The sequence below is a fragment of the Pecten maximus genome, chromosome 5, assembly GCF_902652985.1.
Source record: "Pecten maximus chromosome 5, xPecMax1.1, whole genome shotgun sequence".
Classification (NCBI taxonomy): Eukaryota; Metazoa; Mollusca; class Bivalvia; order Pectinida; family Pectinidae; genus Pecten; species Pecten maximus.
Genome location: NC_047019.1, coordinates 14,601,941 through 14,628,544, shown reverse-complemented (window position 1 = coordinate 14,628,544; position 26,604 = coordinate 14,601,941). Strand labels below are relative to the sequence as shown.

General features: G+C 34.1%; 1 protein-coding gene across 7 annotated transcripts; it reads right to left on the bottom strand.

Annotated features, from left to right (window-relative positions):
- Positions 1–76: 76 nt before the first annotated feature.
- LOC117327260 (intraflagellar transport protein 88 homolog) lies at positions 77–26,362 on the bottom strand. Of its 7 annotated transcripts, XM_033884167.1 has the most exons (27): positions 26,252–26,362; positions 23,087–23,203; positions 22,590–22,658; positions 22,040–22,066; positions 21,307–21,572; positions 20,830–20,920; positions 20,410–20,514; positions 20,027–20,129; positions 15,983–16,097; positions 15,536–15,767; positions 15,135–15,205; positions 14,066–14,152; positions 13,070–13,169; positions 12,528–12,614; positions 11,761–11,769; positions 9,045–9,114; positions 8,546–8,662; positions 8,138–8,246; positions 7,625–7,663; positions 6,703–6,814; positions 6,256–6,371; positions 5,545–5,663; positions 5,075–5,181; positions 4,624–4,681; positions 4,198–4,311; positions 3,828–3,845; positions 77–1,561 (listed from the first exon to the last, which is right to left on the bottom strand). In XM_033884167.1, the coding sequence occupies exons 2-27, from the start codon at positions 23,186–23,188 to the stop codon at positions 1,359–1,361; spliced, it is 2,646 nt and encodes an 881-aa protein (XP_033740058.1). In that variant the 5' UTR covers positions 23,189–23,203; positions 26,252–26,362; the 3' UTR covers positions 77–1,358. The 7 variants fall into 7 exon arrangements, with proteins under 7 accessions (XP_033740058.1, XP_033740060.1, XP_033740059.1 ...); XM_033884169.1 differs by lacking the exon at positions 3,828–3,845; XM_033884168.1 differs by lacking the exon at positions 11,761–11,769.
- Positions 26,363–26,604: the final 242 nt, after the last annotated feature.

The following is a 26,604-nucleotide window of genomic DNA, read 5'->3' as shown; positions in this document are numbered from 1 at the left end:
TTATTCTTTTGTTTATGTTTATATGATTTATGAAAAAAACAAATCATCAATTGACTCTCAAGATTATTTTTTTTCCCCCAAATTTTTTAGAAGATCGGCAAAGAACTGCATCAAAATTTATCAATTGGGGGAGTCGTCTTTTAGGAATTAAAACAAATTCCTAACCCTGTTAGTACTCGAAGAGGGACAGTGCTTATCCAGAGATGTACAGTATCTTTTGAAACGTTTGTTTTTGATACATTTTCTCTTCAACTTTGTCATGACGAAGGAAGATACGTGACCTGTCTGTGACCTCGGTGATACAAATATCCAGAATTGTACAGCACCATAACACACTTATGAAATATGGTGTACTCAAGATTGTTTTGTTTTCAGGCGAGAAATTTTGCGAAATATTCCATTACAAAAGACATTTGTCGAACTTGATTCTAGCTTGCCGTTTGTGCCGTTTACTGGTTTTGAGCTTGCCGCCGGCTTGTACATTCAAGCAAAGCGGCTCAGTTGCAATATGGCCGACATAGACCAAAACATATCTATTTTTATTTATTTTATACATCAATAAACATATTTCAAAAGCATTGTAATCATCGAACGCTGTAGAACATTTAAAATCAACTTATTTTGCTATATATATGACTCAAATAGCCGGACAGGCTCAAAACAAGTTGACATTCTTTAACTTCTGACTTAATATAATTTTGCAGTTGAACATTTTGCCATCTTGTGTGCCGGTGCTTCCAAACCAACTGGAATTTACGGCAAGCAGTACATGCCGAAATTGCGCATGCATATTTGGGGCAAAATCAAGTAATTTTTCCACCTTGCCAATGGCACGTCAGAATCAAGTTCGCCAATTTTCAATCTAGAACTGATCAAATTTCTAACCTGGAGCCTTTCTTTCTTGAGTATATTGAAAACACCACCCTCAGATTGTCAAGAAGAGAGAGTGCAGTAGTCTATGGACATATACTTGTGATTGAGATAAATAACTCTGTGAGGATATACAGTAATACATGTAGTAATATAGACAAGAGCTCCTTTTACGGTTTATAACAAACACAGACCACGTTTACATGTAACAATGATTTAATGACTGATATGTAGTATCACAGCTGACAAATATGCGTTCACCAATATTTAATAAATAAATACATCATATATACAATTCAATGAAACTCTTAAAATTACTGTAACAATGTCACATTGTTCACAGACTTTGTCCATTTTGTTGTTGGAAAGAATGGCTTGTATCTTACATCACTATTGTCCATATAGAAATCACATTTTGTTTGGTAGCGTTTAAAAGTCAACAGTAATCTGAGATTCTGAAGTCTGGACGGAATTAAGCTAACAAGCAATCAATTGGCATCTTTTATCTTTTCTACACCAAGACAAACAAGAATACCAACAGCGATATCATCTACTCTGATATCATCTACTCCGGGTAACATGTCCTCTCCCAATTCTTCATCGAACATGTCCTCTTCCGCCTTCATTCCTCGGACGGCAGCTGTCTTCGGTCTTTCCATTTGGGGTCCCAGTGGATCGCTGTAGGATGCATCTAAACGAACAAAACACAAAAAATGACTTGTTAGGGTCACTGCTGACTTTAATATGGCCCAGTCACCTGTATACCAAACTGTACACCTGGCTGTCAAAATGCTAATTTGGTAGAATAACACAAAGATCATGCTTCAAATTTTAAATATTTTTATAAATTAGATAATGAGACGGATTCTGACCATAAGTGAAAGACTACTATGAAATATAGAGGTAAACGGAAATCGTGCAATCACAAGCCACAAATATCAATTTCAAAATCAGCCTTTCTATGCTTTGCATTGTATAGACTGATTATTAAACATTGTACATCATAACAAAGCGATGTTCTTAACTGTTCAATATAACAAAGAACTAAATTTCTTCTCCACATAGTCTACCTCTACCCAAAAAGATTTAAACAAAGAAACTGTATACGAATCGATCAGGAAATATAAACCAAGATAACACATCAAAATTCTTTCAGCGATGTCAAAGTAATGAAATGTTTTTGTATGTTCAACTGGTAGTGTAGTCAAATAAGTATTACAACTTTGTGTACATCTTCTCACAAAATTAGACTATTATTCAGAGAATTATTTTCCATACCGGTATGCCACTACCCAGGAGCGTTTTCATTGGTTGTGCTAATCAGAAATCGATGATATCATAATATCAACAATGTTATTACATCATGAATTGAAAATGGCGCAATAAAATGGGTACTGCCATTGATTTTGTCCTCCACATTTCAGCTTTAAAACTTATCAAGATGTATTTTTCTCAGATATGTGATAAAAACTTTTTCTTAGTTTTGTTTTCATTTCATATGAAATTTTATTAAGCATCTCTAAGTTTTTAGTTTTTAGCTTGCCAAGGCTTGCAAAAACAAAAACGTGTAAGGCTGGTTTCATAAAATCTCACATGAAATGAAAAGTTAATCTGAATAATACAACACTAAACACATAAGGAAACTCAGTGAAAGTAACAGAATACCTGGGTCCAGTAAATTAATATAACTACCAAATATGTGTGACACTGTAAATTAATGTAACTACCAAATATGTGTGACACTGTAAATTATTATAACTACCAAATATGTGTAACACTCTGGAAAGTACCCTGGTGTTAGTGATAAGATGCTTAGAAAATCTACTTATTAAAATATGCCGAGTCTTCAGTTTGTGTTGGACTAGTATATGAAATTATCTGGTCAAGTGCCACCTGACCAGATACGAGCCCATTCAAAAGTCTTTAATATCCATGTCAGTATTGTCCAGTGTACTGCAGATGAATTAATTTTGTAGATCTAATTATAGCTGGTGCGGAAAAAACGGCAAAATTTAACTACTCATGTTTTACTTTTTAATTAGAAGACAAAGTTTCACGATCAATCAATAGCAAGATTATACCGCAGCATAATTAACAAATGGTGAAAGATATATATATATATTGAGTTATTAGAAACATAAGGTATATATTTAAGTAAATATAGGGACACAAATGTTAATACGTCTATGGGAGTGAATTTGCTAAATTAATTAATAGCATGCCTGCAGTAGTCTTAAAACTTGGCAGGACGAAATTTTTGAAAAGTTTAAAACAAAATTATTCCTTTATTTCATCAGTTTATGTTTATTGCTTAATTGTCAGAACTATTTTGGTATCAAAAGTGGCTTGTGAAATATAATAGATTATTTGAACCTTTTTAAAAACAATTTCACAAATCTTGTACTCCGCAACATATATGAACAAGCTGATAGGTACGAATGCCAATTTTAAAGAAAGAAACACTCTTTTTGTGTTACATATCTATTTTTTTTTATTACTGTAATTCCCATCACCATAAGTGAACGATTTTATTAAATCGGGAAATCGGTGCAAGGCCTGTTACCTCTGCCAGGGGAGAGAAGCAGATTCCAAGCTACCACACACAATATATATTGTTGAAGCTTTATAAGCCTTAAACTTGATAGAAACTTCTGATCATAGGAAAAAGCAAAATATTTCAGAATCTGTTAATGTTATTTATAAAGAAGTGAGCTTGTCTGCAGATTCTGATAGAAATTTACAAATGTCGGTAGCAATGAGGCAAAATTTAACATAATTCTGTAACAAAAAAATAATCAAAACACAGAAGTGAAAAAAGAAAAAAAAAAAAAATTTTTTATCTACACATTGATCTACTTTAAATTTGAAGAAACATCACACAACCTGAGTAGATGAGTATAGTGTAAGAAAGAGTCTACAGGTCGAGAACAGGAATGAGGTGCCAACACTATACCTACCGTTTTTGACATCCTCTCCTTAATTGGCAATAATGAATAAATGAATTGATGAAGATTTATCAATGAGTAGCATATGATAGATAACTATGTAATAAAACTAACAAATGATATACAGACTGTAGCAGTTCAATCTAACTATTCAGCAATGGTTCAGTTTTAGCATAAATATTATATACAAGACGTTGTATATGTCACATAATTTACCGAAGATCTGGTAAGAAACAGAAAATTACATAAATCATAATATTAAGGTCGCAACATAATCCCAAAATTATGTACCGAGGTCTGTAAATTATTTTGACTGATTTCACAAAGACCAAGTGAAACCTAAACAAGGAGTTTTGTTGCGGACTCCAGTATATATACTGACCTATTTCCTGTTTACCAGACATCTGGTAGGCGCCGTCGTCAACATCGTCCAGGTTAGGTCGTCTCTTGCCACCTTTCCTATGGCCGCTAGTCTTTCTCCCACCACCACTCTCATCTGTAGACAGATTATCAGTATAGATATCAATACTGGTGTTAATACAATAAGTTGTTGGAGAAACAAACATGTTTAATATAACAGACCTGTTTAGTAAGGCACTGATCTAGATTCCAACGTCTTGAATTAAATAGTAAACATATACAAGATTCATACCCGAAATATGTCTTTGTAAATTCTGTACCTGAATCAATCATTTCTAAACTCAGGTAGATCTGACATAGACATTCATACTGACTGTTTTCATTGTCTTCCAGCCATAAATTTACATTTTGTAACATCTTTTTCTTTATTCAATTTTAGTTATCATACCCGTCTCCTCTCCTCTACGGCCACGCCCACTTCCTCTTCTTGTTCCACTACTGGCCCTCTGTAACCAACAAAATGTATACATCACTATACTGAACTGATTTACTGGATCGCTGTTACCTGTGTTACATACACAGCATCAATCGATATAGAAGGAAAATGTTTTAAGCTAATGTATATATAACTTTTAACATACCTGTACAAAACTTCAGGTGTTTAACATAGTAAAAATATTTGATACAATACAAAACGAGCAATATCAACAATATTCTTGTACACATTTCTCAATTTATAGATATTTTACAAATATGTATAATATATCTTTGGCATTGCAATTTTCTCTCTGAACTTTTTTTTATCAAGTGAGAATTTGACACAGCAGAAAATCAGTAAAACAGTTTTGTGGAATTTGTGGTGAGTTACATTCTTAATTTTGCAGTCTCTTACAACTGACCTGTTCCCGAATCTCTTTGGTCTTCTCAGCCTTCTTTAACTTTGTAGCATACTCCTGAGCTTCTTTAAGACCCAGATCAGAACATATTCTAACAAGGAATTTTAAACCTGCAAAATTCAATCAAGTTTTACACTGAACAAAGAAAACCAGCTAAATCATACCTTTAACATGTGAATTCCTGAACAGCATTACCATCAGGTATAAGAAAGCTATCTATTGCCAAGTTGGATCAGCTAATGTTTACTTCTTAATATAATTCATCAATCAAATATTAATAAAAGTCTTTTGTAAAATACATAAAATGTGAAACAGTACATAATATTAAAAAAACAAAATTTCCTCTAGTTGTAATGGGACTTCTCTACAGGAATTATATCTTACTTCATATATGAGTTGAACATAAATTCTACATTTTCAGGAGACCATGCGTGTATATGTTTGTAATTACTTTAGGTATAAGATGTACTTACATTCTACATTTTCAGGGAAGCGTCTGTGTATATGTTTGTAAGTTTCTAAGGCATTTTGGTAATTTCCACTTCTCCGATGACAGCTAGCTATCATTAACTGCCACTTCACTTGGGCAGGTCTGTAAATACAAGATTGGTCCTTATGGTATCAAATATTTACAATTGCGTGAAATATGTAATAACCAATATTGTTATGTCTCAAATATTTATCTTGTAAAGCCATTGTCACATGGTTCAGGAGAATCTGTCGTGTAACATCCTCCTCATTTCTAGTAGTGAACACCAGCTGGTCTTGTAATTATAAATTTCTCATTACAGTGGTCCCCCATGATTAATTTCTGACACTTAAGTGGTTTCCCTTAATAAATCTCTAGAGTGGTCTCCCTTGACTATTGCACTTAAGTGGTTTCCCTTAATAAATCTCTAGAGTGGTCTCCCTTGACTAGAGTTCTTAATACAAGTTTCTCTTTTAAAGTTTCAAGTTTTAAGGTTCTACTTTCTAATTGAATAACTAATCAATAGTCATTTTGATGTAATTCATAATCTTGGAAAAAAAATGGTAAATTGAAAAGAATGAAGGACTTGCAACAATTATCAATTATAGATCTTAATGATGTATTGCAACATTCAGACCTAATAAAGAAAGCTTGGTTATAACAGACATCACGTAATAGATCCACAACCTCAATAAGTGTGTCCTCCTATACTTACTGTACTATACCGGCTCTCTCAAAGTAATGGATGGCTTTTTCACAGAATTGGGAATCTATGTAATAGGCTCCTAGCCACTCTATCACCGGAATGTTAGATGGGAAATATCTATATGACTGAAATAATAGGAAAATATTATTAAGAAAATTTCATTTCTATTCAGAAAATATTATATAGAAAATATGTATATGATAATATCATTATCATAATAGATAAAAATTTAAATGCATTATAAATAGATATCCTGTTGATTAAAACATCTGCATTCTTTCATCAGTAATTTTCAATAAATCAAATGAAAGAACTAAATGTATTAATAAGTATATGAAACCATATGGAACTTGTTTACATATTTTACAGTTTGAAACTGATATGTCTTAAACATTGACAAAACATAGTTTAAGTAGATCCAGTGTTATGTATTACAGGGCTACGAGAGATACATACATCATAATAATACTGGAATGCCTGTGACTTGTCTCCCTCGTTGTCATATATCTCCCCGGTCTTGGCCAGTACAGACGTATCTGTCGGTACTACTCCTATTAACTGCATGAACCTGTGGAAGAGAAACAGTCAAAAGAGTAAAGATGAAGCAAACTGCAATGCTAGTTAATTAATCATAGTGATCTGGGATGATACAACAGACATAGACATATATTCTATTGGGAAAATATCTTACTGTTTTAGATTTTGTTTGTTTTTGTTTAACGTCCCTGGCTGTTAATAGGACGTTAAAAAAAATATATATATGACAGGTACTTGTCCCAAAAATATAGTTTTATTAATTAAACACGCTTGGTTTGGTTTATTTTGTTTAACGTCCTATTAACTGCCAGGGTCATTTAAGGATGTGACAGGTTTTGGAGGTGGAGGAAAGCCGGGGTACCCGGAGCAAAACCACCAGCCTACGGTCACTACCTGGCAACTACCCCACGTAGGTTTCGAACTCGCAACCCAGAGGTGGAGGGTTAGTGATAAAGTGTTGGGACACCTTAACCACTTTGCCACTTGTGGCCCCTACTGTTTTAGATACCTTATAATACATGTATAATGATAATACACTTGGCCACTTGTGGCCCCTACTGTTTTAGATACCTTATAATACATGTATAATGATAATACTACCAGTCGATCCGGTTGGACCAGAGTTGTTCATTTATGAAATAAGGACGGACCTGGTGATTTTATGTTGTATTCAGAGGAGCTTTAACAAGGACTTGTAATGTTTGTAATAACATCTGTAGAACGGTCAAGATCTATGCCTGAAATGTCACATTTAAAATCAAGATAAACCAGTTTGTCTGCATAAATGAACTGGCTCCTGGTGTCACTACAGGTTTAGAGATATTATAACATGGATCCTTACCATTCTGTGGCTTGGGCTGTGTCGTCCAGCTGGTCATGTCTTATGTAGGTCAAGGTCACAATTATACAAAATCAAATTTTACTGTAGAAAATATATACAATGGAAGAATTTGTTTATCAATGAAAATAAAACCTCAATGAAAATATAATATTTTACAGTATTACATTTAGTGTATGTTACCATAACTAACAATAATAGTATTACACGTAGTTGTAATTTATTAAAATCTAAAAATTGATAAATTTGAGATACGACCCTTTACTTCTAGGCATGTTAGAGATATGTCCTTGTTCCTCTAAACAATCGCACAATGGAAGATTTTGTTTGTGGATGAAAATAAAACCTCAATGAAAATTCATTATTTTACAGTATTACATTTAGTGTATGTTACCATAACTAACAATAATAGTATTACATTTAGTGTATATCTGTCATGGAAACTTTCTTTTATATGAAATACAATATGAACAACTATTGCACTATGAACTCATATTTCCCTGCAGTAAAGGATACATGTCAGCTATCTGGTACATGACTTGAGGACTGTTTCTGAGGATGGCGTGAAGCTTGTAGTAACAGTCGAGGGCGTCCTCCAGTCTGTTAATCCTCTTGTTACACAGGCCTGTATAAACAGTCCGGGAATGGATCAGAAATCAGTGTGTCAATTTATACAGAGAAAAACATCATTTTGGATCACAACAGTCCACAATAACAGAGACCTACCCTTACTGAACATATGGTCATATGAAATCAAAGTCTTAATGAAACCAAGCAGAAACTTTTGAGACTAATGGACAACGGCAATAAGAAATTAAAAACATATTATTTCTATTCCCAATCTTGATTATTCTCCACACAATTTACAGAATAAGTTATAGTGGATCCACATGCAGCGGTCATTAATTAACAACTTTGACTTACCAAGGTTATACAAGGCCTCCACACAAGATGAGTCATTCTGTAAAGCCTCCTTGAAGAACTCTCTAGCCTTTTCAAAGTCACCTCTTTTGAATAGAACATTTCCCTTGTTGACAAGAGCTGAAAGGACACAGACCAGTTAAAAAGTTAATCCAATCAAAAACAATTAGAAAATCATTAGGTTTTTTTCACACAGTATTGACTTCATGGCGGTGTTCTTCTCAGTTGTTTGATAGATTTAGATGAATGTTTATTGAAATATCAAATGTTACAGTGCTTCACTGACAATGTTTATTGGAACAATGTATTCTTGAACTACAAGCAAATTTGGTAAAGGTGTGAAAAGAATGATAATTGCTCTCTTAATTTCATTTTCAAAGTAACTAATTTTTTTACGATTTTATTTTATTTAAAAAATAGACCTGATGAAAACAACTATTATCTGTTGCCTACAACTCCCTTCTTTAAAACTAGATGTACTTGGTTAGCATGTTGGACTGACCTGCTGGATTGTAGCGATCTGAAGACATGGCCAGCTCGGCATACTTGTCTGCCTGGTCAAGGTCATTCTCCTGTATAGATATAGGTATACAATCAATTCAACTGTCCGTAGAGGAATCTAGTTCTTAATTTCTGATAGTGATGTCCATACATATTTATATATACATAAATTCACATTACTTCAAAACTACATGGTATATTAACAAGACAATTTACTGACGATGTCAACTCTGATACAAGGAAAAGATAGTGTTGGGTAACATGGTCACCAATTTATACAAGTAACACACAAATGTTGTGTAGAGCTTTTACTATATCTACTTAAACTTAACTCAGTTTGTTTCAATAATGTCATCATTTGTAACTAAGTATCTTAACATTAAATACATGTAAAAGCAAAAATCTTGAATATCTAAAAATCTTAATAAAAAAACAAAACATGCAGAGATTTTTTTGCACATAAATGGATAAAAGCACATGACAAGATAATATACAGTGTTCTCACTAAGATTTCAAACATGTTGCTGATTTCATGAAATTAGCTGTTGAATTTATTCATGGTGTAATAAAATAGCCAATTCAAAATTAAGGAAAAGGATTTTTTTGTAAGGAACCACCTCTTAATGAGAACACTGATGAATACTGGTAGTGATGAATATTTTATATCCTATAAATGTCTTAATATCTAAATTGAATTAAAACAAGAATGAAACAAAATTAATTATGAGTTTCATGATACATTTAGTTGTACATGAATTTCTAGTTTGAAATTAATTATTTGATTATGAAAGCTTATTAGTTTAAAGAATTTTTTTTCACTCCTAAACTTCTCATTTTAAACATTTAAAATTATGTGATGTCTGTAGGAACAGTAGACTTTTATAATTTGTCCTACATTAGACATGATCATATCAACAAATCATAATTATCATAACTTCATGACAGAGTGACAATTAAGTATTCTGGTAGTTAGCCCTGTTTAGCTCTCTACAGTAGACACGAGATATTACCTAATACTTAAATTGTGGGTATACACCCCAGGGCCCAGCCCGTGTCAGCTTGAGCGCAGATTACAAACAACCCTAACCTACTTTAACGGACAAATTCTTGACAAGTAGATTTAGTTGATATACTTGTGCAGTGATGCACCCACCACCTCCACGTCACACTAACTAAAATTGTGTGCAAATAGATTTGTTTATAATGTTTAAGAAATAAAGTATTTTTATACATTACATACACAATACTTATTTAAGTTTTAATAGTTATTAAAAATATGCTTTTTTATGTGATTCAATATTTTTAGTAAGAAAAGAAAGTGATTTATTGTAGAACAAGGATGAAATGGCTGAAATACACCATAAGCATAAAAACTTAAGATATGCTGTACATATCTATATACAGTCAAACCTGTCTATAGCGACCGCCCAAGGGGAGGCAGAAAAACGGTCACTATAGACAGGTTGCCTTTATAGACAGGTCAAAATTATTACACCAACCAATTTACTTAAAACTGCCATAAATAAATTGTCATTGAACAGGGCATTCAGAAGACCAGTCAGAAGTTAAATAAATGCATAAACTTTATAAATCTGAAGGGTTTAATATTTAATGATTTGTGGACCCAAACACAAAATATAACTCAAAATGGTATTATGGATAATTTTTTTAAAATATTTTGTTCTGAAATAATACTATATGTATCTATCAAATTATCTCCCTTTCTTTCATAAATAAAGAAAAAGAATACACAATAATTAATTAATTAATTATATTTGTGTTACTACTAATTTTTTTGTGTTATAGTCTTACTTCTTAAAACCAAATTTTTTTTTTTTCTGACCCAAATTGAAATCCGGATATTTGTGTCAGTTTACAACTTTTTATTAGTATTGATTAATTAAAGATGGCGGCAGTACAAACGCTAGTACCGACAGCTACGATTAAGAAAGGCATTATTGGCTTTCATGTGAGTAAATCTTGTTGACAGATATGACCTGTGTTTGTTATTGAAGTGATGTATCCTAGTTGTAATCACAAAATTGACTGACCGTGTCAAATGAAGCCACCTGTGCACAGTTGTAATGTAATACCGACACGCATGGTGACCCGACTCTCTCTTACCGAGCCCCAGGCCAGGGCAGCTACAGTAATTATAGGCTAACAGGTGGTAGGGGTCTTTTGTTTATATACTCAGGCCAGGGTTGTGGTGGTCCTTTGTTTGTATAATCAAGCCAGGGTCGATGTGTCTGAATTTTCCGGGGATTTTATGAGGGATGACTGCCGAGAGCAGAAGATGGCTGACAGAAATCGGTCGCTATAGAAAACAAATTAGCGACCGCCGTTCCGAAATCACCGGTCGTTAGCCACATTAGACAGGTAGTCGCTATACAGAGGGTCGTTATATAGTAAAATCTCACGGGGAATCTTTAAATCGGTCGTTATAGACAGGCAGTCGTTATATACAGGGGGTCGTTAGAGCAGGTTTGACTGTATATTCATATTTTTCATTATTTAAGTATGAATTGAAAAAAAAAAAATATCGTCAGAATTCATAAATGGCATAATAAGGCTAAAGAAAATCTACGATGACTGTAACAGAATGACTTTTATAATTAACGATTGTAACAGAAACAAACATCAACATTCAGCGAGAAAAAAAAGAAGAAATAAGAAAATAAAAGAAGAAAAACTACACAGTGCTATTGTAAAAATACCTCTCCATGCTGAACAGGCCATTGTTCAAAAAAGGAAAGAAATGCATTTCAAACGAGGTGTTTAATAGTCACGCATTCAGTGAGAGCTGTTCACTAAAGTCTCGACACAACATTCAGAATAACTAACATTTATATAGTAATTGCATTACGAATTATATATCAAATATTCATATAACAAACTGTTCTTAAAATCTAGAAGCCAAAGCAACTGGATTTTTTTACACACAGTTTTGGTATATTGCCAGATTGTATCAAAATTTTCGCTACAAGCCTCACAAAGTTTGTAATAAGAGGCTACTGGTGGTTTCACATACATCTTTTATGATCTTATATTCAACATATATAGCCAAGCACTGATATTCAAATTAAAGTTTATATCAATCCAGTATTGCCCCGATGTTTTCAACTTGATGGAATGCAAATCAAATACCCTATTCAGTAGATGAGCAATGAAAATGTCTTTGAGAAGAAACACACAGCAAGTGACGCTCTATAACAAGTGTCATAAATGTACATAGGTGATCGACCTGAAAGGTGTGACCAGGTCGGCATAGAAAGCAGACAAATACTATATTAGTGGAGAATATTGTATCAAAACAAACAAGGCATAATAAACGAGCTCTGGTTATACATTCAAAGTGACTATGATTCTTCGTTGAGGATGAGGGCCATCTTTAGTAAATGAAACAGACATAAAACTGGGCGTGGCACGTTTATGAGGTGGGCGTGGCACGTTTATGAGGTGGGCGTGGCCAGGGTATACATACCAAGAAATAGAGGAAGGACAGGTTGGTGGCAGCTGTACTGGCTACTTTGGAATCTTTCTTCTCAAATGATTTCAATGTTTCAATGGCCTGTAAATATATAATACAGAGTCAGAGAGAGATGTTGTAACTCTCACAGAAATTAATACAATATTTCTCAGTAATTTTGATTTTTTTTTAACTTGAGATATACATGTTTGGCATTTTCCATCAAAATGATACCTATTGGAAAGCTTGAGTGATGCAAATATCTTTTGTTGGCCTGTTGTTAAACAACATATGTGGTAGGAGGAATTTAGCTTTCTATTTAAGATTAGGTTTGCAAATGTTCATTTCACCTCCACATAACTCCATATCACTGAAAAGCATACATACTGTAACACACTTGTCAAGGAATTGGCATTTTGAATTAAAGCAATACAGGATTTCTGTAGATATAAAATGAAATATGGTTTTCTTTTTTTCTACTTAATTGCTATTTATAGGTGATAAGCCACGGAGTAGATTCTTTGAACATAACCAGTGTTAAGGTGAGAGTGAGTTACCAAGTTGAAGTCCTTCTGTTTGAGGTACATGATGGCTTTGTCTATCTCCAGATCATGGGCCAGGTCCACATACTGGGAAGTCTTAACCTGCTCCACACACCTATAATATAGATATAATCAGTATACATGTAAACAATATACAGGTAAACAATATACAGGTAGACAATATACAGGTAAACAATATACAGGTAAACAATATACAGGTACACAACATACAGGTAGACAATATATAGGTAAACAATATACAGGTAAACAATATACAGGTACACAATATACAGGTAGATAATATACAGGTAAACAATATACAGGTACACAATATACAGGTAGATAATATACAGGTAAACAATATACAGGTACACAATATACAGGTAAACAATATACATGTAAACAACAAGACATAAAATCAATATACATGTAAACAATATACATGTAAACAACATACAGGTAAACAATATACAGGTAAACAATATACAGGTAAACAACTTACAGGTAAACAATATACAGGTAAACAACTTACAGGTACACAACATACAGGTACACAATATACAGGTAAACAATATACAGGTAAACAACATACAGGTAAACAATATACAGGTAAACAATATACAGGTACACAACATACAGGTAAACAACATACAGGTAAACAATATACAGGTAAACAATATACAGGTTAATAACATACAGGTAAACAACATACAGGTACACAACATACAGGTACACAACATACAGGTAAACAATATACAGGTAAACAACATAAAGGTAAACAACATACAGTTTCATACAGGTTAGCAAATTAACATGATAAAGATAACAACAATACCACTTAAAGGGTAACTTTAAAAACATTTGTATAGCAGAAATCTTTTGCAATCCAGAAGGCATACTTCTCATCAGATTGGATTTAGATGTGCCCATTAGGTCCACCATGGATCAATGGCAGCAATCAGAAGCAGACAGCATTTGCAACAAAAATCACAGACATTTTATATAGCTCACCAGTCATATCCGGAGGCAAATGAGGTTTCTATCGCTGGGGCAATAATCTTGGCTGCTGTTTTTATACAGTTCTCTGCCTCATACTTCCTAAATAGCAAAGAAAGAGAAATAAAGATTAACAAATCACATTCATATTTTCACTTGTCTCTATTATAATATAACTGAGAACTGTCTACAAGGACGGCTATGGGCTTGTTAGCTTATGAGGACAAACCAGTTTGTTTTAACTCTAATATTTCAGGCAAATATCTTTACCGACCTGCAGATGTTAATACAAACTTTGAAAGTCTCCGGAAATACTTTTGTCCTATCTGTACTGTATATTTGTCCCCCACATACCTTTGTCTCTCATCTATCCAGTATATTTGTCCCCACATACCTTTGTCTCTCTATCTGTCCTGTATATTTGTCCCCCACATACCTTTGTCTCTCTATCTGTCCAGTATATTTGCCTGCCACATACCTGTCTCTCTATCTATCCAGTATATTTGTCCCCACATACCTTTGTCTCTCTATCTGTCCTGTATACCTGTCCCCCACATACCTGTCTCTCTATCTATCCTGTATATTTGTCCCCACATACCTTTGTCTCTCTATCTGTCCAGTATATTTGTCTGCCACATACCTGTCTCTCTATCTATCCAGTATATTTGTCTGCCACATACCTGTCTCTCTATCTATCCAGTATATTTGTCTGCCACATACCTTGGTCTCTCTATCTGTCCTGTATACCTGTCCCCCACATACCTTTGTCTCTCTATCTGTCCTGTATATGTCCCCCACATACCTTTGTCTCTCTATCTGTCCAGTATATTTGTCCCCACATACATTTGTCTATCTGCCCTGTATATTTGTCCCCCACATACCTGTCTCTCTATCTATCCAGTATATTTGTCCCCCACATACCGGTCTCTCTATCTATCCAGTATATTTGTCCCCCACATACCTTTGTCTCTCTATCTGTCCTGTATACCTGTCCCCCACATACCTGTCTCTCTATCTATCCTGTATATTTGTCCCCACATGCCTTTGTCTCTCTATCTATCCTGTATATTTGTCCCCTACATACCTTTGTCTCTCTATCTGTCTCAGAGGATCATTCTTTATCACCTCCAGTATGAGATTGTAGTGCTTGTCTTCCTGCAAAAGAATTATCATAATGGTTTATTAGCTATTTAACATCATCACAATACTTACATGTTTGGTTTTTTTACTGAACTTATCAGAGCATAGGCCTGTATTGGATAGTTTCAAGTAAACAGTTATTTTATGTAATAAGAGAAGAAAATTGACATGCTCATTTCAGCTTCAGTTGCATAAAACAAATTAAAAACAGAATTTCTCATTCTACACAGGTTTAAATTGTCATTACGGTATCAAGGTTACTGCCCACTTACGCCGTGAGGGAGATATTCTCACCCTACACAGGTTTAAATCGTCATTACGGTATCAAGGTTACTGCTCACTTACGCCGTGAGGGAGATATTTATCCTCGTCGTCCACCTTGAGATCCACAGTTAGGAGTTTGTTGAAGGCCCTCTTCATCTTCTCTCGGTCTCCCAGGGCAAAGTAACACAGGATCAGGTTAAATCCGGTCTTGAAGCTCGGGGCCTCCGACATGATGTGTTCAAACGATGTGATGGCATCTGTATACTGTCCCATCTTTACAAACACAATCCCAATGTTCTGCATAATCTTCGTCCTGTCATAAAATTACACAAATCGTTTAAACTTCTAATCATTTCTAAAAATGATATTTCACAGTTCTAATTTGGCCAGAAAAATAAGAGTATAAAATATTTATTCTGTAGAGCTTTACAGATTTATTTTAAGGTGGTGTTTTCAAATTGAAATTTTAATATTGACTATCAAGATAAGGATAAGAGGCTCTGATTGGCCAGTTCCCTGCCCTATTACCTCATTTCTTTGTGAGAGTTTGGCACCTGGTCCAGGGCCATCCTGTAGTGTTTGATGGCTTTTGGGAAGTTTCTCTGTCGAAAGTAGATGTTGCCCATGTTCACCTTTAACCGGCCTGTAATGGAGAAAAGGATACTCTATAACTGTCAATTTAATAAAGTGTATCTTTATTTAATCACAAAACATTCAGAAAGATTTACATCAGTTAATTTTCAGTAAGATATCACAATGCATATCACACTGGAGTTTTCTGAATGTCAAACAAATTTATTGGGGTGAATACACTTTAACAAATCAGAACATTCAACAAACTAGGGTGAACACAGTTATAACTAACCAGTAACTTTTATGTTACTCCTTTAGAGCAATTTACTGGCCTTTTGTAGTACTGAATCCATTTTCCATTTTACAGCTAAAAATCATCTTCAATTACAATTCTTTATTACAGTATATAAAGCACTAAAATTATGACCATGTGTATATGTATATATAAAATTTGTAAAAATGTTTTCAAAATGTATTACAGCCTGATACATATATGTGATACTTAAACAGTTTATAAATATGTCAGCAAACTAAATGCCAATGTATATTTTAGAACACTTTGATACATTCATTAAAATGACCCTGTAAGTACATTTATTAACTATTTCAAAGTATAAGACAACAAACCAGCATTGCTGAACATCTTGTTTTTCACGATGACTTGGTAGGTGTTCAGAGCTTCATTAAACATCTCATTAGCAGCGTACTGATTGGCTAGGTTAAAGAGGACCTGTCAACAGACACATTCACAGTGATTATCAGTTTAACTATAAATCAATAAATAAAAGATACTTATGGCATCTTAAACCCAATATCTTGGTGAAAAAAATCAAAACTGCTTTAATTTTGTACTCATTACAGCCTGAATCTTCATGTTGTAACCAACAAGATACATTCTGCCGATGTAGTTAAAAGGTTGTTTTTTTTATCTCTAACCATTCAAAATTTTATAAACTATTATTTTAACCAACAAGATACATTTGGCTGATGTAGTTAAAAGGTTTTTTTTTCATTCTTTTTTATCTGTAATCATTCAAAATTTTATAAACTATTATAACACTCATACCATTCCACACAAATCAGAACTGACAGAACTTGACATATAGAGCCTTCCTCTATGACTATCAAGCTCACTTACAGAGTAGGTCAGATCCAGGTTGATTTGATCACCCATGGACTGCTGTTCTCTCTGACGGACCAGGACTCGCTCTTTCCTTCCAGCTTCCTTTGCCTTTTCCAAACCCTGTACACAAATACAACAGTTCAATATAAGGCCTTAACATCACAAACAAGGATTATGTATCTTAATTTGTATTCAATGTGTTGACAGTTTAATAGCTAATCTAAACCAATACATGCCCTGTTACTTTTGAATGGTTTCACTTAATCTCCTTGGCAGAAAATCACCCAGTTTTAAATACTGCAAAATATTGTTTTGTAAGACTACATAAAATTTCCAATTTATGGCTAAAGATTAATAAAATAATTATGCAGATGTCCAGTATAAAAGTTTAAGTTGTACAGAAGAGAATGAAAGGTGAATATCACCACCACCCACCAGACTGAATTCTCCTCGACTGTTGGCAAAACAACTCTCCTCAATCAATGTGTTTACTTTCTTTTCCAGCTGTCTGATCTTTTCCTCGGGACTGAAACCAGAGTTATTTATTTCTATTTACAGAAATCACATAAATTATCCTTTGTTTAAGATTTACCATACATCGTCCATAATTGCTAACCCTCCCTATACACGAGTAAGATTTTTCAACCTTGAATTAAGGCATGTATTTTCATAGTTTAAGAAATTCAATTAGTCTAACAGTTTGTGTGACTGAAGTTTGTCAACAGGAGATCTATGAAGTTCCTACTTGAGGCTTCAAACTTAATATACAATCTCCCCAATAGTTCAAAACACATAGTTATCTCTCATTTTGATGTGTCATTGACCAATGTTCCAATGTACATCATTTAGAACAAAGTTCCACTACCTGTAGGAGTTATATCAGATTACACATTAAGGTGTTTTTGCCTCACCTGTCCTCCGGCTTTGGTTCCAGAGGAGGCGCAGGCCCTTTATTCCCTTGGTTCTGGGGTCAAACCCTGCACTCTGTTCCCAACAGATGTATAACCAGCACTCTGACAGCTGTCATTGGTCTGGCCCTGTCAGTACCACCAGCAGCCACCGCCCCCGTCTGAAGACGGCCCCTGGAGGACGGTATCCGCCCGTCCTTTGCGCTGTTCAGCTCATCCCCCCGGCCCCCACTGATTGAGAGTTTGGCACCTGGTCCAGGGCCATCCTGTAGTGTTTGATGGCTTTTGGGAAGTTTCTCTGTCGAAAGTAGATGTTGCCCATGTTTACCTTTAACCGGCCTGTAATGGAGAAAAGGATACTCTATAACTGTCAATTTAATAAAGTGTATCTTTATTTAATCACAAAACATTCAGAAAGATTTACATCAGTTAATTTTCAGTAAGATATCACAATGCATATCACACTGGAGTTTTCTGAATGTCAAACAAATTTATTAGGGTGAATACACTTTAACAAATCAGAACATTCAACTAGATCAGGGTGAACACAGTTATAAATAACCAGTAACTTACTCCTTTATAGCAATTTAATGAACTTTTGTGGTACTGAATCTATTTTCAATTATACAGCTGAAAATCATCTTCAATTTTAATTCTTTATTACAGTATATAAGCACTATAATTATGACCATGTGTATATGTATACAGTCAAACCTGCTCTAACGACCCCCTGTATATAACGACTGCCTGTCTATAACGACCGGTTTTAAGATTCCCCGTGAGGTTTTACTATATAACGACCCTCTGTATAGCGACTACCTGTCTAATGTGACTAACGACCGGTGATTTCGGAACGGCGGTCGCTAATTTGTTTTCTATAGCGACCGATTTCTGTCGGCCATCTTCTGCTCTCGGCAGTCATCCCTCATAAAATCCCCGGAAAATTCAGACACATCGACCCTGGCTTGATTATACAAACAAAGGACCACCACAACCCTGGCCTGAGTATATAAACAAAAGACCCCTACCACCTGTTAGCCTATAATTACTGTAGCTGCCCTGGCCTGGGGCTCGGTAAGAGAGGAGTCGGGTCACCATGCGTGTCGGTATTACATTACAACTGTGCACAGGTGGCTTCATTTGACAAGGTCAGTTAATTTTGTGATTACAACTAGGATACATCACTTCAATAACAAACACTGGTCATATCTGTCAACAAGATTTACTCACATGAAAGCCAATAATGCCTTTCTTAATCGTAGCTGTCGATACTAGCGTTTGTACTGCCGCCATCTTTAATTAGTCAATACTAATAAAAAGTCGTAAACTGACACAAATATCCGGTTTCAATTTGGGTCAGAAAAAAAAAAATATTTTGGTTTTAAGAGGTAAGACTATAACATAAAATAATTAGTAGTAACACAAATATAATTAATTTATTAATTATTATGTATTCTTTTTCTTTATTTATGAAAGAAAGGGAGATAATTTGATAGATACATATAGCATTATTTCAGAACAAAATATTTTTAAAAAATTATCCATAAGACCATTTTGAGTTATATTTTGTGTTTGGGTCCACCAATCATTAAATATTAAACCCTTCAGATTTATAAAGTTTATGCATTTATTTAACTTCTGACTGGTCTTCCGAATGCCCTGTTCAATGACAATTTATTTATGGCAGGTTTAAGTAAATTGGTTGGTGCAATAATTTTGACCTGTCTATAAAGGCAACCTGTCTATAGTGACCGTTTTTCTGCCTCCCCTTGGGCGGTCGCTATAGACAGGTTTGACTGTATATAAAATTATTTAATTTTCAAAATGTATTACAGCCTGATACATATATGTGATACTTCAACAGTTTATAAATATGTCAGCAAACTAAATGCCAATGTATATTTTAGAACACTTTGATACATTCTTTAAAATGACCCTGTAACTATTTCAAAGAATAAGAAAACAAACCAGCATTGCTGAACATCTTATTTTTCACGATGACTTGGTAGGTGTTCAGAGCTTCATTGAACATCTCATTAGCAGCGTACTGATTGGCTAGGTTAAAGAGGACCTGTCAACAGACACATTCACAGTGATTATCAGTTTAACTTTAAATCAATAAATAAAATATACTTATGGCATCTTTAACCCAATATCTTGGTGAAAACATCAGACTGCTTTTGTACTCATTACAGCCACTGTAGTTAAAAGTTGGGTTTTTTCTTTATCTTTTTTTTTTAATTTCTCTCTAATCATTCAAAATTTTATAAACTATAATAACACCCATACAAATAAGAACTGACAGAACTTGACATATAGAGCCTTCCTCTAAGACTGTCAGGCTCACTTACAGAGTAGGTCAGATCCAGGTTGATTTGATCACCCATGGACTGCTGTTCTCGCTGACGGACCAGGACTCGCTCTTTCCTTCCAGCTTCCTTTGCCTTTTCCAAGCCCTGTACACAAATACAACAGTTCAATCCAAGGCTTTGGCATCACAAACAAGCATTATTCATCTTATTTTGTTTTCAATGTGTTGACAGTTTAATAGCTAATCTACACCACTGCCTGCCCAGTTACCTTTGAATGGTTTCACTTAATCTCCTTGGCAGAAAATCACCCAGTTTTAAATACTGCAAAATTTTGTTTTGTAAGACTACACAAAATTTCCAATTTATGGCTAAAGATTAATGAAATAATTATGCAGATGTCCAGTATAAAAGTTTAAGTTGTACAGAAGAGAATGAAAGGTGAAAATCATCACCACCTACCAGACTGAATTCTCCTCGACTGTTGGCAAAACAACTCTCCTCAATCAATGTGTTTACTTTCTTTTCCAGCTGTCTGATCTTTTCCTCGGGACTGAAACCAGAGTTATTTATTTCTATTTACAGAAATCACATAAATTATCCTTTGTTTAAGATTTACCATACATCGCCCATAATTGCCAACCCTCCCTATACACGAGTAAGACTTTTCAACCTTGAATTAAGGCATGTATTTTCATAGTTTAAGAAATTCAATTAGCCTAACAGTTTGTGTGACTGAAGTTTGTCAACAGGAGATCTATGAAGTTCCTACTTGAGGCTTCAAACTTAATATACAATCTCCCCGAAAGTTCAAGTCACATAGTTATATCTTATTTTGATGTGTCATTGACCAATGTTCCAATGTACATCATTTAGAACAAAGTCACACTACCTGTTGGAGTTATATCAGATTCACACATTAAGGTGTTTTTGCCTCACCTGTCCTCCGGCTTTGGTTCCAGAGGAGGCGCGGGCCCTTTATTCCCTTGGTTCATGGGGTCAAACCCTGCACCTCTGTTCCCAACAGATGTATAACCAGCGGCCCTGACAGCTGTCATTGGTCTGGCCATGTCAGTACCACCAGCAGCCACCGCCCCAGTCTGAAGACGGCCCATGGAGGACGGTATCCCTGCCCGTCCTTTTGCCGCTGTTCCAAGTCTCATTCCAGCCCCAGCGCCTCCAACAGCTAGACCCCTAGAAGCTGTCTGTAATTGAGATTAAAGAATACAAAATTTATCTACAATATCTGAATCATTAATATTTTTAGATTATTATTGATCAAGAAATGTTTTAATATTAAAAATAAATAAATAATTAAATAAATAAATAAATAAATAAAAATAAATAAATAAATAAAAAGAAAAACTATCTAAATACATTCATGTCTTTTCACATTAAAATTAACAGGTATTACAACAGTATTGATAAATGCTGATTAAAAGATATTTACCTATTCAATTATGAAAATTCCAAATACTGATGAATATGTGAGAGAAACTAAACCTTTTAAAGGAGTAAAATAACAATAAACAAACAAGTAAACAACCATGCATAAAACATTTTGATAACTTTTGGAATCAAATTTTCACAGGGTTTGTATGAAAATCAATTTACACAGTATTCAACAAAGAAACAGGGAAACGAACACGAGAACAATTATAGACTGTCATACCCTGGTCAGCTTCATACGCTTGATAGGCTATCAAAGGAAATTGTTATTAGTATACCAATATCTCTAATGGATTATTGAGGCCATTAGAAATGTATGTACCAAACTCTCATAGATTCTTAGAAAACCTCATTAGCAAGACATCCTCTATAGAAATAGTTTTAACATGGGTCTCCACAAACAGGCAGTGACAAAGGAATATTTTAAAGCTCGAAGATTTCATATGAAAACTGTATCAAGACAATGGCTTTAACACTGAATACTATACTATACCAGTCCTTGCATAAATTCGTGTACACTATAAATACATTTTTTCATTTACTTTCATCTTTCAATGTTAATTGTTTTATATTCAACTTAATGTTTTCTTTTGGCAAATCAGAAGTGTCATAAAGTGGAACAATCTTCAATCGTTCCAGATATACAGACTAAAAAAATCAAATCAAGATCAAACAATGCCGTTTTTCACTTCATAAAAGTTAGGTTTAACTAATGTTACAATGATTACAATACAGTTTGTCTTGTCACAAGCCTCTATCTACTGTTGACTTACAGGTGGGGGGCGTCGGCCATGACTGGTCCTCATCACCGCCTTCTGGAAGGTCGGGTCATGTTGTAGATCCTATAAATACAAAGTAATTATATTATACCCAGTGGAAATGTTAGTAATATTAAGCAATATGAGGGTAGTACAATGTCTGTAAGATAGAGCTGCAACGGTATTCTGTGGGACGATATATGTCGCCGTGTAAACTGCAGGGTTTGCATGCTATTGGTTCACTGCGTTTTTCTCACATCACGGTACACCCACAGTTTTCCGGACCAGGCCATTTCCAGTTTTCTATTGTCATATACTGGTACTAATCTCTGTTCATGATCTTTGTATTATCGTATACTGACCTCTGACCTTTGTATCATCATGTAATTACCTCAGACCATTGTACATGTATACTGACCTGACCTTTCTATCATATACTGGTACTGATCTCTGTTCATGATCTTTGTATTATCGTATACTGACCTCTGACCTTTGTATTATCGTATACTGACCTCTGTATCTAAGGTGGCGTTGTAGTCATTAAATCCAGAGTAGATGTCTTCCTCATCTTCACCAGCTAGATGGACCTGTTCCATCATGTTCATACGATTCATACCAGGACGGGTGAACTAGAATACAGACAATTCATCAACGTCAATATAGTAGTTATGTCTATACAGTAATGACAACTCACTGACAGATCTCCATACGATTCATACCAGGACGGGTGAACTAGAATACAGACAATTCATCAACGTCAATATAGTAGTTATGTCTATACAGTAATGACAACTCACTGACAGATCTCCATACGATTCATACCAGGACGGGTGAACTAGAATACAGGCAATTCATCAACGTCAATATAGTAGTTATATATGTCTATACAGTAATCTGTATACAGCTCACTCACAGATCTCCATATGATTCATACCAGGACGGGTGAACTATAGATTATACAGACTATTTATCAATGTCAATATAGTAGTTATATATATGTCTATACAGTAATGAGTACACAACTTACTCACAGATCTCAATACGATTCATACCAGGAATGGCAGGATGGGTGACTACAATACACATGACATTTCATCAACATCAAACTTTATACTTGTAACTGAAAACTCATCCACATATCTTCAATTATTCTACTGAATGAGCATAAAAATAACAGGGTTACCTCCCCTGTACAACACAGACCCTCAATAATGATACATTTTTTATCATCTAATATAATAAGACTTCAGTTCACATTCATACTCAAAAGATTAAATACCTTAATGTATAAATGCAGGTGCTCTTGTATACTACACACAAATCAGAGGTGAAGAGGAATGGGGATACTTGATACATTTACCCTGGCATGTAATTAGTATGTATGTTACACAAAATATATACTAGAGATTCACTTACTATACATGGATATATAAATCAGCATATTCAATCTCTATCTCAAAATGACAAGGTGTACTTACTTTAAATAACTACAGATACCAGGTCAAATAATGATATATACATGAATGTGGAAGCTACTTTCCCATAAAATTTGAAAACCCCATGACCAAAAAAAGCATGTTTTAACAACAACAAAAAAACAGTTAACTACTGACAGTTTTGATGTATCTATCTATTCCTGTGTTACCAATGACCCATATAGCTACTTCATAGTCAAATCAAAATCAAAAACACCTAAGAATGAAGATGGGACCTGGAATGCACAGGATACATTTACAACAAAGGTAATTTATACCATGAACATCATCAACTTATTGACTGCCTTGTTTTTAGTACTTTTATCTCAAATCTCCAAAGGAGCAGTTACTTCATTAAAATACCAGTAGAGTCTCCATTAACTTAGGAATATAGAATTTTATATCCTTATATTGTCATTTTCAATCAAATCAAATTTACAATACCCAGTAATATGTCATTATGTTGTGACGAGGAAATAAAAAAAAAAATGGTTTTCAAATTTGATTTCGTGATTTATATTTTAATATAGATGTGATAAATATTCATAGATTCATTAGGCAAAGTATACCATATACAATTAAAAAAAATGAACAAAAAACTACATTTGTAAAAAGATAACTTTAATACCTATACAATTCAATATATGTAACATTTGGGCTGGAATTACAACATATATATATGACTCCATTACTCACAATTCCTCTTCAGATAAAAAAGTGTTCTGTACTCACCAGAAACAAATCAAAAGACTGGTGAATATAATTCTACATATACAAAAACATTTACAACTAAAATCTCACAAACAAGTTTAACAAAATGAACAATAATTTTATACTGATCCAGTTATTTGTCTTGAGTGATCCTGGTAGATGTAAGAAGGGCAAAATTATTTTTTTCAAAAATTTGGATGGTATAAAACTGTTTACAAAATGTTTTTTGTCATTGCGATTAATTTCTTATATAGACGGAATACAACACTTTTATATTAAAATCAATAGAGCATTTGATGACACATAATAAATTTAATACTTTTCTAATAACTATTAAATCATTTCTTATAATCATGACAAAATACTTAAATAACTACATTGTATGTACATGTAATTGAATGTTCCCTAATCTGTACTCACGACGTTTTGGTAATGTACACGTTAACATGGAGGAATGTATAGTAGACATAAATATTTACTGATTCTGTTTATAAAACTGTACCATCAAATCAATTTAGTAAGCGAAATATCCAGTAAATTAATGTTTGTACTTGATTGGTTTATGTTATATTTAACACCCTATCAAAAGCTACTTTCTTGTATGGTGATTTAGGATGGCATGCGCATCAGTAGATCCATGAATTAATATTACAGTGATATTTTTTCATTTACGCACAGACAATGGTCAGCATCCAGATATCTAATCTATAAACTATTTGCTCAACCATATATGTGTTTAGCATGCTCATTATCCAAGATTGATATATATATATCAATCTTTGATTAATAAGAGTGCTAATTTGTCCAAGATCAATTATGACATAATATATAGAAACTTCCTCTATACATTATCTTATAGTCAGCCTTTGACAAATAAAGCGTGCCAAATACCTGACTTAACAGTCGGGTACAATCAAAATTTCACAAACTGTTCTGGCACAGCAGCTAAATGAATAAATCAAATATCTATATTCAGTACTGATACACTATCACCATGCTTAGTTAAAGTTAGTATTCCGTCTCGTGATCATCCCACAGAAAGTCAATGGGAAGTCTTACTTTTATCACTTGAATAAGACAAATCAAGTTTATGTATGACTACATGCATGACATGGAAACCTAGCTAGTATGTAATTTAACTGCAGTACTTTATAATAGAAGATCTGAACTTAGAAGTGAAAATTAGACAGAAGACCCTCTTTGTTCACACATACACTTATTTTTCGTATATATCCATCTGTGAATGCCTGTCAACAAAATGATATTATAACTTAACCCTCGTGTATCAATCAAGTCATCTATTCCATTTACCAAAACTAAAGATACAGTGATCACCTGTCAAACCAGTTACAGGTGATGCTGCATTATTTTACTCTATATTAACCTTCCTAAATTCGTACATCAACTTTACCACGCTGGTCTATCAGACACATTTCCACCAGAACGTTGGTGATAGTGCAATGAATTACAGCCGTTGGAATAAAAACATACCTGTGTTTGATTTTCACAACATCAAGTGTTGTGAAGCTTTTGCATGGAATGCACAATCCCACAATTCCTGAGCGACGACTACGCAAAGTTTATACGCATTCCGGAAACGGTGATATGGCAACATCTTCCCCATATATTCGTCGCGTTCGATGCACTCCACTTCGCAAGCGTTATAACAGGCCTGTGGTTTGACATTATCTGATTCATTTTAAGAACCGAGGGAAGTAAACTAAAACAATCAAGAAGATTTACGAATAGTAAATAAACATGTCCAAATGTAGGCATTTACCTGATTATTAAAATAGTAGAATGTTCGGAACACTTCGCATCTTATCCTATCTTGGTTGCACATA

Coding starts and splice junctions, on each gene's coding strand:
- LOC117327260 (XM_033884167.1), bottom strand. CDS start 23,188: ATGAATCGTATGAACATGATGGAACAGGTCCATCTAGCTGGTGAAGAT. Junction 4,682..5,074: donor CCAAAGAGATTCGGGAACAG/GTCAGTTGTAAG, acceptor TGTTGGTTACAG/AGGGCCAGTAGTGGAACAAG. Junction 4,312..4,623: donor CCGTAGAGGAGAGGAGACGG/GTATGATAACTA, acceptor ATCTGTCTACAG/ATGAGAGTGGTGGTGGGAGA.